General features: G+C 47.6%; 1 protein-coding gene across 5 annotated transcripts in view; it reads left to right on the top strand.

The window, feature by feature from the left end:
- PRG4 (proteoglycan 4) overlaps positions 1-17,461 on the top strand; it is a 331,309-nt gene that overhangs the window by 81,622 nt on the left and 232,226 nt on the right. For all 5 annotated transcript variants that reach the window (XM_085601683.1, XM_085601686.1, XM_085601685.1 and 2 more), the window contains exons 6-7: positions 7,078-7,203; positions 8,986-9,114. In XM_085601683.1, the coding sequence (XP_085457809.1) occupies positions 7,078-7,203; positions 8,986-9,114 (255 nt within the window). The remainder of the gene's footprint in view (positions 1-7,077; positions 7,204-8,985; positions 9,115-17,461) is intronic.

Here is a 17,461-nt window from a genome sequence, read left to right as displayed (position 1 = left end):
GAGACATGGATCCCCGACTGCAGACTTTACCTGCACATCTATGGGCACAAGGCCCTACTGATGTTGGTTGCATGAATATTACACCATATCGAGTCACACTGAAAGCAGGAGTGGTACTACCACGAATGCGACAATACAAGTTACCACCAGATGCTGTAGTGGCTTTACTACAAATCATTGACGAGCTCATTGCCCAAGGAGTAGTTGTGGAAACAGACTCCAATGTATGTAATTCACCGATAATTCCGATTCTTAAACGAACAGATCCAAAGGCCCCGCCAGTATATCGATTGGTTATTGATCTGCGCGAATTAAACAAATGCATTGTGCCACAATTTCCTGTGGTCCCAGATATCTCGTCATTATTGACAGCTATTGATTCCGAAGCAACATTCTTTACTGTAATTGATCTCAAGAATGCCTTTTTCAGCGTCCCAATAGATCCGGAAAGCCAATATTTGTTCGGATTTAGTTTAAATGGACGTAGCTTTAAATTCTCACGCGCACCTCAAGGATTTACAGAAAGCCCCAGCATCTATAGCCAAGCACTGAAACGAGAACTCGACAGTATCCACATGCCAGTTAACACTGCTCTGCTTCAATATGTCGATGATCTGCTGATCACCGCGAGAAGCGAACCCGAATGTGAGAAAGCATCACTGACAGTTTTACAATTTCTAGCCGAAAAGGGGCACAAGGTGTCCCCTTCTAAGCTGCAATTCTGTGTCCAGCGAGTTGTTTATCTTGGACACTCGCTGTCCAAGGAGGGAAGGCAGCTTACACCCGACCGCATTCAGTTAATAGCTAACATGCCAATACCCAAGACACAAAAGGAGGTACGGGCTTTCATAGGCCTCACTTCATATTGTAGGCAGTGGATCCCTCAGTATGCATTTCTAGCAAAACCACTCATTCAGTTGACAACACAGGAGGCAGCCACATCGACTGTTCTCCCTTGGACTCAGGAACATACACAAGCTTTTGAAAGCCTAAAGAAAGCTTTATGTCAAGCACCTGTTTTAGCAACACCATGTTACAGTAAACAGTTTACACTTTTCGTTACAGAACGCGAAGGTACTGCCTTGTCAGTACTCACACAGGAACAAGCAGGAGCACACAAACCATGTGCTTATTTTTCTAGTACATTAGATCCCGTAGCTCAGGCTTTGCCTGCATGCCTAAAATCAGTAGCAGCGACAGCTTTAGCAATAAGACAGAGCGACGCCATAGTGTTAGGACATCCATTGACAGTTCAAGTACCACATGCAGTAGAGGTTCTTGTAAATAGAACGCAAACACAACACTTGACTATTGCGCGACTCACTGGGTATGAACTAACATTGTTTCAGCCACATATAGAAATCAGACGTTGTAACACATTGAATCCTGCCACACTTTTACCTGTAATCGGAACAGACCCACTAGCCCATGACTGTATTGAAGTTATTACAATAACGACGAAACCTAGACAAGACTTAACCGATGTTCCATTGTCAGACCCAGACCTGACATTGTATGTAGATGGTTCATGTATGAGAACAAGTACAGGAGAGTTAGTGGCTGCTTACGCAGTCACAACAGACACTGAAATAATTGAAACTGATCGCATAAATACCTTGTCAGCTCAAGCGGCAGAGCTTATCGCTCTGACACAAGCCTGTATTCAAGCCACAAATAAAAAAGTCAACATATACACTGATTCACGTTATGCATTCGGAGTTGTACATGACTTCGGCGTGCTGTGGCGAGAGAGAGGTTATTTAACTTCCCACGGTGCCCACATTCAGCACGGACCCCTCATTCATGCCTTATTAGATGCAATACATCTACCCACTGCAATATCAATTATGAAATGTAAGGCTCATACGAAAGTTACTGATATCATTTCTCAAGGCAATGATCTAGCCGACAGAACAGCTAAACAGACTGCTCAAACTCAGACCTCCGACATGACAAAGACAATAGTCCCGATGCCGACACATTGTATGACAGTTAAAGATCCTACTCTTGACGTAATTGACATACAGACACATGCTACACCAGACGAAATAAAGAAATGGACTGAATTAGGAGGGATCCAAACGGACCAAGGATGGATGATGAAGGAAAAGTCTGTGTGGTTCCTTCCTGATTCAATGGTCCAAGTTATAATTAACACTATACATAGTCCAGCACATCTAGGAGAAAAAGCTATGCTAGACAGCATTCAACACATTTGGTTCAATAAACATTTGCGAGCAGCAGCCAAACAAAAAGTTCGTACCTGTATGATCTGTTGCCAGTTCAACCCAGGAAAAAGCGTTCCCGTAGAACAGGGTGGATTTCATCCTCCTGATCACCCTTTTGAAGTACTCCAGATGGATTATATCCAGATGGAACGATGTCGAGGATTCAAATATGTTCTCGTAGTTGTCTGTGCTCTTTCCCGTTGGACGGAGGCATACCCGGTTTCAGATTACACTGCCCCGACTACTGCCAAACAGTTGGTTCGAGAATTCTTCCCACGATACGGTTTACCACGTGTTGTTCACTCAGATAACGGCCAGCCGTTCTCATCCGAATTAATGAAACACGTTTCACTTTTGTTAGGCTATCAGTGGAAATTCCACTGTGTCCGACACCCCGAGGCAGCAGGTCTCGTAGAAAGACATAATCAGATACTGAAAATCAGATTGTCCAAAATATGCAGAGAGAAAGGTGTCGACTGGGTAGTAGCCTTACCCGTTGCGCTCTTTTACATGAGAATGGTAGCACACTCTCGAACAGGGCTATCCCCGTATGAGGTGATCTTCGGCAGACCACCAAATATGTGGGGGACGCCTATACCACGCAAAATAACTGATATTGACTGTAATATGCTGACAGATTACTTGGCTTCCTTGATGTCTGCACTACAATCTTGTCGTTCACAGGTAGCTGCAGCCTTTCCCGACAACACTGAGGTGAAACCCCATGACGTAGTCCCGGGAGACCTCGTTCTTGTGAGGAATTTTGACCGAAAGACTCAGCTGGAGCCCAGGTGGAGATCACCCAGATTGGTCCTGCTCACCACAAGGACAGCCGTGAAGATTGAAGGCAGAAAAGGATGGGTGCATTCAAGTCATATCAAGAAATTTCATGGACTTCCTTCAGATGTAAATAGCCCACCTCGTGTGTCTTCACCCACTGACTCAAAACTACCTTTGGCTGAGGCCAACAGTCAGGAACTTTATAAAATAAAACTCAGGCCTAGACCGTCGGACGATTTGATTGTTTAAGTCCTCTCCAAGGTGAAGCGGTTGAATCTGTCTCCGACATGTATCCCTTAGACCTGAATCATGGAAAATCGCGAAAAATGTTGAAACGACAGGCGTACTGTAAATTACTGCGTAGTCATTGCATAGTGACATTATTAATCTTGTTTTTCTTAAGTCTTTTAATAATTACTGCAAGTATATTGTTGCACATATATTACCCTATTGCCAGAAATGTTTACAATGTTACTGCTGAACATTCTTTTAGTGAATTACCTCCGCTTGAGTTGTCTTATAGATTTGCGCTGCGCAATAACACGTTTATCAGTATGTTACATCATTCCCATCAGGTTAGCAATGCTACAAATTGTTGGATATGTGGCCGACTCCCTCCCTATCAGAATTATAAAGGAATTTTACCTCTCTTTCCATACCCGTTCACACACAACGGCTCCTGTGGAGCATGGTTTAGTTTAATTAATTCTCTAGATTCGAATTCTGCAGTTTATCAAGATAACTGGGTATGGGGAAATTTGAACCTAGTTTTGCTTAAGGTCTGCTACCCTAACAAGGAGGGACTTCCCCAGAGAACAGGAACTGATCTAGAAAATGAAGTGTATAGATTGGGTAATTTTACGCTTAATCTTATGATCCTAAATGTCGAATCCGAAGCTACTCCAATTTTGCCCGCTATGTCAATTTTTCCAGTAAAGGGTGAACTATGTGTAAGGAAAAATGGTTCCATACATATGGGCCATAGTAAATGCACGACTGTAGTAGAATTCAGTGATCAAGGCAAGTCCACATTTAGAGCTTTCCGCCATTCCTATTTCATATGTGGTCAGACGGCATATGTACGTTTGCCTCTAGATTGGGATGGTACTTGCTACATTGGATTCCTTTTGCCACCTGTTTTTCTAGCTCCTCCTGATTATCACAGAAACACTCATTTAGTAAATAATAGAGTAAGGAGAGATCTCCCAACAGTTGATTACACTGAAACAGCGTGGGAAAAATACACGGATTTCAATAAAGGTCTCTTTCCCTATATAGGTACTGTTACTAATAGTAAGCTGATACGTAGATTAACTAGAACCCTTGAAGCAGTAGTGAATGAAACTATTTCCGCTTTAGGCAATTTAACAGAAGAGCAGTCTGCTATGCGGATTGTTGTGCTTCAAAATCGTCTTGTCCTTGACGTCATCCTGGCTGATAGGGGCGGAGCTTGTAGGGTCATCGGATCAAGCTGTTGCATTTTCATACCAGAAAATTCGCCATCTGTATATGAAGCCATAACTCGCCTTCATAAGATTGTAAGCCAGATACACCAGAACCCAGGCACTTGGACTTGGTCCGGTTGGTTTTGGAGTGTATTATCTACCTTTGGATGGAAGGTCCTATCTTTCCTAGGTATTGGCCTTCTCATACTATTCAGTTGCTGTCTATGTCTACAATGTGGACCAGCGATCTGTGGTCTGTGTGCCACATCGTGTATTCCACCACCAAGATTTCATTCGTCACGGAAGAAGAAAGAAGAACAAATGATGTTGTATGAACAGATCAATGGATTGATGAAGATTGATATCTCTTAACGGGCAAGTAGGGGACAAGGAGGGAATGTGGAAATATGGATTTTTCTGATCAGTTATGTCCCCTAACTTGGACCCCAACGGTTCCATGTATGAATCACAAGTACATGTATGTTCCCTCCAGTTCCAGTTATGAAGACGCAAATACATGTGCGTCCACCGTCAACCTGTCCTCTGTCAGATCCGCCATGAATAGGCTGGATATTCCATTCCTAAGTATGAAAGGCCACCGGCTTTATATGGCTCAGTTACTCCATTTTGCAGTTCAGGCGAGTAGGCCCGATTCTGCCATCAAGCTTTTCTCTGCTCTCTGCCTCTGACAGCTTCAGTTTGAGCTCGCATCTGTATCCATGAACTTTGTCCTACTCCCTGTGCGGCTAACGGTGCCTGCCTCGGCCGGTTTGCCTGTCTGCCAAAAACTGTATTTCACCTTCGAGTTATCTGCTTCGCTCCTCAGCCGATGCATTCCTGTCTAGTAGTTTAGGTAAACATTTCCTTCAGCTACCAAGCAAAGGGCCCGGCCTCTCTGTCCTCATGCAAGTAATTCATAGCCCTGTTACCATGGGAGGTTTCTGCCCCTTGCATCTCATATAGACACTTAGACGCTTGTACACGCACGCACAGTCAGTATAGAATAGATTCTGTCCGAGAGTCCTTACTTTGTGGATAACATAGTTCTTTAAACATAGGATGTTAGATATGATTTGGGATTAGGTTGACTGGACCCCCCAGACTTCTTGTCTCCACATGTAGAGCTAAATGTCAAGTCCCCTTCACCCCCTAGTTGCACGTCAATCACACGTCATGCTGCTGCGCGCGCATCTATGCCAAGTATAATCTTATAGATCCACCTATATATGACCTCATAACCAATTATGTTCCTTTTTACTCCTTATTACGCCCATTTTCGGTTACGCATGTGAATCGTCATTTTCCTTATCAATTGTTACGCCTACCGCATTCGCTTCATTGTAATGTATGTTCTATAAAAGTCATTTCTTGTCAATAATGTATGTACTTCACTTCCTGAACCTCCGTGGTGATGGAACTTGGAGCAACCGATTATAATCGACCATTGGAATAAAGCCCATTCCGAACCTCTAATACCACGGATTCTGCCTCTTATTTACTGAGCTATTTTATTATGTTTCTGTATCAAATTAAGTCCCGGTAATTAAATTATTTACCACATGACCCTTTGACCGATTGATGCTGATAACCAATCAATTTGTCCAAAGTACAATTATGTCTCTAGGACCACATGGCCTAAGAACTTTGTAACAACTTTGCGACATTAACTTGAATAAGAAACATGGGAGTGATCATGTCTTTGACCTAACACTCTCCCTTGAAGTGAGCCAAGTTACCAGAAGCACCTTTATCATTGTCCAAAGTCTTTGAAACATTAACACACATTTAGATTTCTTATATAAGGTCCTGGCCACCATCATTAGTTTCCCGTATCATCTGGAGAGTCTCGTCTATTCAAATGAACCTTATTTTGGATCACCATGCTACCTATTCTAAAGAGTGAACAAATATATAACTGTTACAACCAAGCAATTACTGCACCTACGCCTTCACGACTGCATCACTCAAGCCTTTCAAACAACTCACTAGCTACCCAGGACCAAAAACCATTTCTATTAACTTAACCTGTCTTGCCAACAGGGCAATCTACCACCTTTTATCAAAGTGAAACCTAGGTAATACTCACTCAGTAGGATACTCTGCACAAGAAAACACTGTAATTCACAATTGAATAAGAAAAGTCCATATGCAAATGTGTTTCGCATTCCTCTTTGGTTTACTTCAGGCTTGAAGCAGCTACATGTATATCACATTATAATAACTGGGAACATCTGATCTTCACATATAACATCAAAACTCTTTGTACATTGGCTTACCCTCCAACGATGCACAATGAGCAGAGTGGTGTATTGTCATTCCAACGAGAAATGCTTAGGGGCCTTGGTGGGCACATGCAACAACAATACAATGCAATGCAAAAGAATAAAATGCAATACATCCTTCCCTTTCTGGCCTTCCATTATTGGAAGTCTTGCAATGAATGGAGTTATTTCCACTCAATAGGACCTCTTTCTGGGCGCCCACTTTCCCTTATTGAATTACATGAAAAAAAAAAGGGTTACAGGTTTAAAAAGTAATGAAGCCATTATCTACCGACCAGAAGCTGCTGCTGAAATATATGGGGTGGGTATCCAATTTAAAGAACGTATTTCTCATCACTTCAGAGTCACCTCTAAGAACATCATCACAGATACCCCCTCCTTCCGCCAAGAACTCGTCTAAGGACAGCCCGGCCACAGGGAAACAAGTACCTGAAGCCTCAAAGAAGAAACCAATCGGAGATGCACCAGGTAGCCCTCTGACATGTAATTTATTTTGCCTTAAATTTGTGATATGATAGTCTACCCCGCTCCCTGCTTTTTAAAACCATTTTATTGTTTTTTATCATATTTCTTTGTCAACGTACACCATTCCTTTATCTACAGTTACAGTATATTACAAGACCACATCTTTTTCATATGTTGTGGCTAGGAGAGTTAAGTTGCTAATGAAGAAAATAGCCCAGCTCAAAGCGAGGCTGCTAGAGGGGTTTAAACTCTTCCCATAGCAGGAACAGGTATTGTTACAAACTCGTATTTGTGGGCATTTCCACACTCTGATTTCACTCTTTCTTCCCCACTCCGTCCCCTAGGTAATGGTCGGTGATTCATTCAGCTCCAGTTCTAGGATGGTTGGGAGAACGGATCATGCTCAGATTTAGTGGGGTTGCAGGGCAAGGGCTTTCCCCAAGGGGGAATTATTTTCCCAATGGAGGGAAAAAAGGAAAAAGTATGTGTGCATTTGCACATCCAACTCTGTATCATGATACTAATTTTATCTGTCTTAAAGGATGTAAGGGTGAGTCATCTCTACAGGGATATGATCTTTAAAAAAGAATTAGACTATCTTGTTCATCTTCTGTGGATCAAATTTGCTGAACTTGTGGTGATTCCATATCACTTGCTCTCCTGGGCATAACTTAAATCACTCTGGGCAAAAATGCATATTCCTCTGTAATGCAAATTTCAAACTGGATAAAACGTCCAGACTTCCATTTGTTTCCTGAGCTTCAGTTTTCCAAAATCCTCAAAGTCATCCATCTTTGGCTGTGGAAAGTGCAAAACTGAACCCTTTACATTCTCTTCAAGGATGAAAACTGAGCCAGCCGGGCTCTAATGCTATATTAGAACATTGGAATGTCAGGAGCTCTTTCTATCTCCTCTTGGGACAATAGGGCACTAATGGCTGTAATGGGTATTCTGTTCCAACATTCCAAAGTTTGTTCTTTTGTTTCTCCTTATTTACTTGAGTATATTCCACACTCTGTCAGTGGAAACATCTAATTCTGCTATACCTCTTCTGCCTTAAGCTACAACAGAGGTTAAATGCCTCTCTTCCCATTATAGGCTTGACAAATCTAGAGATCTCCGTCTGCAACCGGGCATCTCTTTGATGACAGTGCATCCACCCATTCAGTTTCATTATTGCTGAATACTTAGCGGGTGACCAATTCACCCACTGCGGTTTCTCTTTTGCTTCTTTATCAACAAACGCAGCTGGGCGATGGGGCTCATTGAAGAAAAGCAAACGAAATCTTTCACTGTCATGGAGGCAGATTTCTCCCTGCACGTCAGGGACCTTTTGATATTTTCCTCCATGGGACCACCAAGCCTTCACTTGGGATCTTGGAAAGACAAAATGAGTGGCGGTAGCCAGGCCGCGAGGGGGCAGGGCTCCTGCTACTCTGACCTTTCTTCCCATTGGTGGACTAGACAGGTCAAGGTTTCAAATCCAGAGCCAGCTGCAAATACACCTCCGAAACAGGGGGACCATGACTTCAGCGGGATGGGAGCCAAACCAGTTTATGGTGGAGCTCTTGTTCTGCTGAACTCTGACCCCTTTAGTCCCTGAAATAGGTCCATAATTCAGTCGGTTTGATTGCTATGCTTATAAATACTTTGGCATATGTGTGAGAGGGGTTGTTCCTTGATTAGAACACCTGTGCCTTCCAGTTTTGATGGTATGCATCTGTTTCTGAGCATCATTGTCACGAAAAAGCAGCCTGAACATAGCATTTATTTTTATTTGAGCAGATTCAAAGAACCCAACCTTAGATTCTTCCTCATCCCCTAACACCAACAGCAAGGACCCAAATCACCAGTCAGCAAAATCTCCAAAGAAGAAGCCAGGGTTAATGATGGACGCTGCCGAGGAAAACCCAGGTATCCATTTTATTTCAAAGTAAACAACTTGGCCATACACTATAAAGACATTGGAAGTCACCAAGAAGTTGTGTGATTTATAGAGAAATGAAGTCAAAACCTGAGTTTCTATGCAATGCCACAGAACTCTGAGATGATTTGCAATATCCCTGTTATATGTGGCATGGAACACTTCATTGTTTATAATACATGGCAACAGTCATCCCCTTCTCAAACTTATGACATAGTACTAGTGATGCAAGAGATGTTGACAGACTGCATACCTGTTTAATACAAACTATTGATATGAAACTGAATAATATTTTTCCAACAGTAAATGGTCGTTTCCAAGCCATTTATTGTATGTCAATTTCAAATGCCGTACCATATTTCTAACTACAAACAATGTGACCCAAAGACCCATATAGAAAAACTGTACTAATTAATGCATACTAGTACATTTATTACTACCGTGCAAAGGGTAACTTCCCGTTTATTATCCATGTAAAATGAAATTCAGATGAGAAAAACATTGTTTATACAGCCTCACTGACTGCTTGCCACAAACACTTTACTCAGTGGCGGCCAGTGCAGGTTAGAGAGGTGAGGTGGGGGGGGGGCAGGGGGGGAGGGGGGAGTCTACATACGACGATGGAGGATAAAAAAAGAGAGAAAAAAACACTTACCTTGCGCTTGCCACATGGCCAAGTCGGCGATGCGGCATGCGGCAGGAAAGTGGTTTTCTTTTTTTAATTTTATTCTCCCTCGTCGATGCCAGTCGCCTCCCCCTGCCTGCCCTGCCCCACCACTCTTACCTGCACCGGCCGTGACTGACTTTACTCATGGAAACATCTCTCTTATTAGTTACAAGGCATCTTCAATGTGATTTTACCTAACAGTACAAATGTAACCACTTGCATCTCGGTTTTGTTTTCTTTTAAACAACTACACATGAGAAAAACACCATTGCATAAACCATAGATGCAGGCGTGCAAGATGTACTACGCTTGTTGAGGGAGGCGAGGGGCATCATGACCAACTGAAGGCTTTGTTTCTCATGAGTTACCGCCCCTCCCCCAACAATGATGATAAATAGACTTATCATTACACTCTGGCATTTTTTTATATATGCTATATGTGTGTTTGTATGCATGTATATTGATATATATTTATATATGTAAGAAATTGGATTATTAGTTGGGGTGGTTGTAAGAGCTTTAATTTAACCCTTAGCTCAGTCCTGGGTTGCTGTGGCATACAGGAGTCAGGCTTAACTCAAAGAAACAAGTCTAAAGTATTTATCAGTACCAAAACAGTAAATAAGTCGAAAACACAACACAATAAAAATCCCACACCGATTTATAACAATAGTATAAATTTTAACGAGAGAATGGCAAAATGACAAAAATTTGATTGGAGGGAGCGGAGATGTGAGTTTTAGAATTTTTTTGCACCAAAATTAGGAAAGCACCAATCGCAGGTATTTAGTTGTGCTAGACCGGGTTAAATTCAAAAGTTATGGCTGACCTCGATGGAACTTGGCCCGGATACAGGACCCAGGTTCGTCCTGGTGAAAAGTTTACCTCATGACTTAGGGCCTGAGTACGAGTTTGGTGGTCTTGGAGTGGCCCACCACGCCAGGGCCCCGTTCCGGGACCGCAAAACTTTACTGCCAGCCAGATTACGAGTAATCTCTTTAACCTATTAAAAAGGCACCGCAGTGGGAACGCCAAAGCCCGTTTCTGCACGACATGGATTGTAAAGTTCATGCCATACAGGAAAGGGGGTAATTGCACACAGCGTGGCACAAAATGTGCCTCCCTGCAGGCACACCATGGCCATGAAAACTGTGGCGGTGAGGAAACTCCAGATATGCTCAGAGGTGCCACAGCATATTAGGGCTCTCATCGGCATGCCACTGCTGAAGGATCCTTGATCCCACGGTGGGCCTATGGGGGTCCCACTGCCTTATTCGTAATACGGTGGGTGGACTGCCAGTTTGGCGGTCCAGGGACTACCACCATACGTTTGGCATTCCGTTGGACCGCTGAACTCGCAATCAGGCTCTAAGTCTTCTTTATGAAGAGGCAGGCTGCTGGTTGGATCCGACGCAGGGCTTGAAAGTGGCAATTTGCTGCTCAGCACTGGTACTTGTGAAATCCTCCACGTTGAGAATCAAAAACTTTTCTGAAAGTCAAGCGGCTTTCAGCAGGGTAAACTATTATGTTGAATCTGACTGCCGATGTAGGCCACTGTGAATCAGCTGTGGTCCCATTGTAGCTTTTGTTTTTTTGTAGTATCGATTTATTATAGTTATATTTTAATTGAGAGTTGCTAGGTTTGTAGTAGTATACAGTGGTAAGTTTATTAAATATTAATAAAAAAATCGTTATTAATGTATAATTTAATATTTACTGGATTAATAATTATGTAAATTGTGTAAAAATTATTTCTTTTAGTTATATTTTAGGTATGGCCTACTGCGTTTGTAGGGCTGGAAGGTGGGAGGTTAATTAAGAAATAATTCATTAACAATTAACTATTACTTGCAATTATTTATGTAATTGTTTATAAATTATGTAAATTGTGTTATACTTATTTATTTCCATTATATTTTAGGTGTGGGTTGCTAGGTTTGTAGGGGTATAGGGTGGAAAGTTAATTAAGAAATAATTAAATATAGGGGAGGAGCCTAGCGCGCAACCAAGATGGCCGCGTAGGTGCGAGGCTCCCGAGGACCTCCGCGACCTCCTATCACTATCCTGAACATATCCTGTCCCAGATGAGGGGACTGTGTTGGTGAGCCCGAGCTGAGGTGGCGCCCGTTTTCCGCTTCCAAATCGGACCTCGGACACCGACTTTAACACCGATTGAGGTTTGCGGCCTTCTCCTAGCCGAACCCCGGATTTGCGTTGTGGGGCGATCCAGTGACGAAGTGAATAACAGCGGCGGGCAGGGCTTGGTGGCTCGCGGAACCCGCACTTTCACTTTCGCTTTCGTACCCTCCTTGCTGTCTATGCGAGGTTGGGTCACGGGGCTTTGTGTGTTGGTGTGACCTCGCTGGGGGACCCTGCCTGCCCGCCGGCTGTGATCCGCCCCGCAGATCTGGGGTGGTACCCCCCCGGAGCCCGTGGACCGGCTTGCCCGCCCTTCACGACGTGGCTGGTGCGATCGGGAGACTGGGACCATGGCCACGAAACAAGATGGCGATGGGGCAAAGGTAAAATCGACCCGGCGTGGCGCAGCCCATCAGTCCAACAGCATGGATCGCTATACCCTCCAGAAGGGATCTCCTGAGGTGCCACGCAAGTCCCCTGAGGGCCCTACTGATGCCCCCGATCTGCCCACGGATCTGACTCTGCGGGATGTCATGGGCGCCATCGCCGAGATGAAGGCCTCTGTGGGCCAGCGTTTTGACACACTGGCGCAGAAGATCGACTCGGTCCTCGTAGATGTTGGCCTCATAAGGGCCGATCTCTCCAAGACCAACGACCGAGTCGATTCTTTGGCCCACACCGCATCGGGCCTTACGACAGATGTGGCGGCCCTGCAAACGGAGGTGCACCGGCTTGCTCGGGCGAGTGCGCTGATGGATCGTCGCCTGGAGGACTCCGAGAGTCGGGCCCGGCGTAACAACATCCGTATCATCGGGGTGCCTGAGGGACGTGAGGAAGCGGCGGCGGACCTTTTCGTGGAAGACCTGATCGTTACTCATCTCCAGCCACGGGGGCTGAGTAAATTCTTTGCTGTGGAGAGGGCCCACAGGGTTCCCGGTGGAAGGCCTAAGGTCGGAGCCGCTCCGAGACCTCTCATCGCCCGGATTTTTAATTTTCGGGACAGAGACGCTATCCTGCAATCCTCCAGACTACAGGGACCGATTAGACTTGATAATATGGACATTAATTTTTATCCTGATTTCACCCCTGCGGTCCAGAAGCAGAGACTGAGCTTCCTTGGTGTCAAGCGCCGTCTTCGGGACCTAAACCTCAAGTACGCCATGCTCTTCCCAGCTAAGCTGCGAGTGGAGGTGGAAGGTCGCACACACTTTTTTGATCGTCCCGAAGCGGCCGGGGACTGGCTGGATACTCTGTCTGGAGATCGGGGTGGCGGGGGGGGAGCGGCCGGGGGAGAGGGCTCGCCGGATCAAGACTGAGGGACTAATATTAGGCCTCGCTCGGGACAAAAATAATGCAACTTTTGACTATACGTCGGATTGCTTAAGTTCCCCTCCTATGGAGGTTGTGTGGGGTCTCTTGGGGGTTCTCCCTCCTCCTCTGGGGGTCTAGTTAGTTTAACTATCTATGGGGCGACAGGCACACTGCACATTGGGGGGGCTGTCTGGGCTCATGCAGGGGTGCAGGGAGGGGGGAGTTTTGTTGGGGTGGGTGGGCAGGGATGGGGCGTTGTTTGTTATTATCACAAGGCAACCCTTTTTTGTGTAGGCTCTACTGTGCTCTCGGGGGGACGAATGATGGTTTTTGTGCATGATGGGGGGTAGGGAATTTACTTTGTTGTCTTGGAACGTCAATGGACTGGGGGACAGGATCAAACGAGGTGTGGTCCTACAGTATCTGAAGCGACTCTCGCCTGATGTGGTCTTCCTGCAGGAGACACACCTTATTGGCAATTCCTTCTGCGCCATGAATCGGCGTGGCTACCGCCTCGTGGCCCACTCGGGCTTCACGTCAGGCTCGAGGGGTGTGGGTATCATGGTAAAGAACTCGCTCCCGTTAGAAATTGATGAGGTGCTCCACGATGACAGGGGACGTTACACTGTCTTGGTGGGGAGAATGGAGGGCAAAGTGGTAGTCTTTGTGTCAGTGTACGTCCCACCGGGGTTGCAGTCGACCACCTTTGCAGATCTGGGGCGCCTCCTCCTTGGCCTTCCGGGGGGGCTTCTGGTGGTGGGGGGGGATTTTAACGCGGTGGTTTCTGGGACTGTGGACCGTCACCCCCCTAGGGACCTCCCCCGGGCACAGGCGTGGCTATCCGGCCTCTTGGATACACTGGGATTGGTGGACTGCTGGCGCTTAAAACATCCCACGCAGTTGCAATACACTTTCCACTCGGGGGCCCATGGTAGTCTCTCACGGCTTGATTATGTCCTTGTCCCGGCGGCCCATGTCGGGAGGGTGGGGGAGGTGCGCCATTTGGCACGGGGTATCTCGGACCACTCCCCGCTATTGTTGCATGTTGATGTCTTTCCGAGGGCTGAGAGCAGGGTGGTCCCAATCAATTCCTGGTACCTGCGCGACCCCACCATTCGCGCTGACTTGATTACATCCCTCCAGCGCTATTTTGAGGAGAATGTGGGGTCAGTGCCTTCAGCTATCTCCCTGTGGGAGGCCTTCAAAACAGTGCTTAGAGGGGAGGCCCTATCCCTTATCTCCCACGCCCGGAGGCGTGAGCGGGAGGAGGTGACCCGGGTGGAGGCTGAAATAGCGGAGCTGGAGGGTAATCTAGAAGATGGGGTGACGGACGCTGCGCTACATGTCCTCCAGCTCAAGCAGGCGGCTTATAGGGCCCTCGTTACGGAGGCGGCCAGGGGCCTTAGTAGAGAGCAACAGGGGCGGCTGTATGATGTGGGTGATAAGGCTGGTAAACTGATAGCGTGGTTGGATAAAAAGGAAAGAGCGAATCGTGTGGTCCCGCTGATTGAGAAAACGAATGGTGTGTGTGTAACTGAGCCAGAAGAAATTGTCTCCTGTTTCGCGGAGTATTTCCGCGAGGTGTATTCCCCGGTCTCTTCTTGCTCGGAAGAGGATTCCCGTGCCCTGCTCAGAGATATCGCGCTGCCTTCCCTGTCCGGGGAGGACAGGGTGTCGCTGGACGCCGCTCCCACCTCCGACGAAATCGCCCTCGCCATACGCTCGGTCGCTTCTGGCAAGGCCATGGGCCCGAATGGTATCCCTATCGAGCTGTATAAGCTGCGACCGGATACATTGGCGCCTCACCTCCGCGCAATGTTCCTCGCGGCCCACTCGTTGGGCTCCCTCCCGCTTGACCAGCGTCTGGCTACAATCGTGGTGATCCACAAGGAAGGGAGACCTCGGAACCGGGTTACTTCTTATCGGCCTATCTCACTACTGAATGCGGAGCCCAAAATTCTCGCTAAGGTACTCGCCAATCGGCTGGTCGGTGTGGTGGGAGATCTGGTTCATCAGGACCAGTCTGGCTTCATTCCCCATCGCAATACAGCCCTTAATCTGCGGCGTTTGCATGGGGTGCTTGCGCGCGTCCCATTCATACGGGAACCGGCCATTTTGGCGTCCTTAGACGCCACCATGGCGTTTGATACGCTTGAGTGGCCATACATCTGGGCGATGCTTGCTAAGTTCGGGTTTGGCCCAGGATTCATCAGTTGGGTCAAATTGTTGTATGCGGGCCCATTGGCACAGGTGGTCGTGAACGGAAGAGTATCGGCCCCGTTTGAGCTGGGCCGGGGCACGCGGCAGGGCTGTCCCCTGTCGCCGCTTCTTTTTGCGCTTGCCTTGGAGCCCCTGGCGGAGTGGCTGCGGTGGGAGCCTTCCATCCGTGGTCTCCGTTGGACCCCCGAGTATGAGGATCGCGTATCCCTATACGCTGATGACATCCTTCTGTACCTAGCCTCCCCACGCAAATCACTTATAGTCCTAGCTGATGTTTTGCACTCGTTCGGTCGTAACTCCGGTCTCGTCATCAATTGGGCTAAATCATGTGTGTATGTTCTCTCTGGGGAGGCTCCTACTCTCCCGCGGGGCTGTCCGATCCAGATCGCCCCGCTGGGATTTCGGTACCTGGGTGTCTTCATTACTCTGGACCCGGAGGCCCGGTATGAACGTAATCTGCTTCCCCCCCTCCAGCGTTTGCGGGTAGATGTCGCACGCTGGCGGCGCCTGCCGCTTTCGCCGCTCGGCCGGGCGGCACTGTTCAAAATGATGTCTCTGCCGCGTTTTCTGTACGCTCTGCAGAACACTATGGACTTGGTCCCGGCGCGCTACTTCCGTGAGGTGGAGAGTCTGCAGCGCCGCCTGTTCTGGGACGGGAGGCCGCGTATTGCTCTGGCTAAGCTGACGCTCCCATGGTTTGATGGGGGGATTGCCCTCCCGGATATTAAACGGTACTATTGGGCCTCCCAGCTCGCTGCCATTAACCATGGCCTCTACGGGCCCGCCTTAAACCCGGCATTCGAAATGGACAAGATGCTCCTGCCAGGTGGCGATTACAATCGAGCGCTCTACTCTAGCGCGCCCGACGCTCGTCTGACGGGCCCCACGCGTGTCATGGTGCAAGTCTGGCACGCGGCCAATGCAGCTATGGGGTGGAAGGACCGTTTGACCCGGGCGTCACCGCTATACGCGTCTGAGCGGTTGGGTTCCCTGGTGACCTCTAAGGGCTTCGAGAAGTGGGACATAATAGGTATCAGTAAAGTGGGGGATCTTTGGACGAGGGGAGGATTTAAAACGTTCGATATGCTGCAGACGGAATTCCAGTTGCAGGGCAGTGAATACTTCCGGTATTTGCAGGTCCGTCATGCGCTGGGTTCCGTCTTCACGGACGTTGCCTCCATCCCGGAATATTCCCCCCTGGAAGATAGAGTGCTGGATGGGCACGTCCCGGACAGCACGATCTCACTTATATACAAAAAGCTGATAAACGACCGCTCGGGCCTGTTGACTGCCCTTCGTGCGGCTTGGGTTGCCGACGGGCTGGAGTTGGACGACGAGGACTGGACCTCCGCGGTGGCCTCCCCGAAGGAGGTGGCCATACCGGCTCGCCTTCGCTTCGTCCAGCTCAAGATACTCCACCGGGTCTACATGACGGGGCCAAAGCTTCTGCGTAGGGGCTATGCCGGAGATGGGTTATGTAAGCGTGGGTGTGGTGCTTTGGGGACCTTTATGCATATTTTGTGGGAGTGCCCGGAGGTAGAGGGGTTCTGGCGTGGTGTACATGAGGTGCTGCGTCTGGTTACGCACGTGGCGCTGTTGCCTGAAGCGAGGAGATGCCTGTTGAATGTGTGGGAACCGACTGATTACTCAGCGCCGCAGACGTGGTGGGTGACTCTGGGATATATGGTAGCCAAGCGTGATATTGCTCAACTGTGGGGATCCCAGAGGCCCCCGACGGTCTCGGCCTGGAAAGAACACATGGACTGGTGCATGTTTCGCGAAAAAGTGGTGTATGTGGCGAGGGGTAAGCCTGGGACATGGGTGAAAGTATGGGGCCCCTGGAACGACTACCGAGGGGGTATCTGCGTGCCGCCGCTGCTGCCTGATCCCTCGCCAGTCCCATCCCCTTAGCCGACTCATTCCCCCGCTGCCGGGCATTGGGTTCCCCCCAGTCCTCGCTTTGCTCTCTTCCCCCTCTTCACACTTCTGTATATAGTTGG

The sequence above is a fragment of the Triturus cristatus genome, chromosome 4_2 (genome assembly GCF_964204655.1).
Source record: "Triturus cristatus chromosome 4_2, aTriCri1.1, whole genome shotgun sequence".
NCBI lineage: Eukaryota > Metazoa > Chordata > Amphibia > Caudata > Salamandridae > Triturus > Triturus cristatus.
The sequence above is the reverse complement of the archived record's forward strand: the minus strand, read 5'-3'. Positions and strand labels throughout refer to the sequence as shown.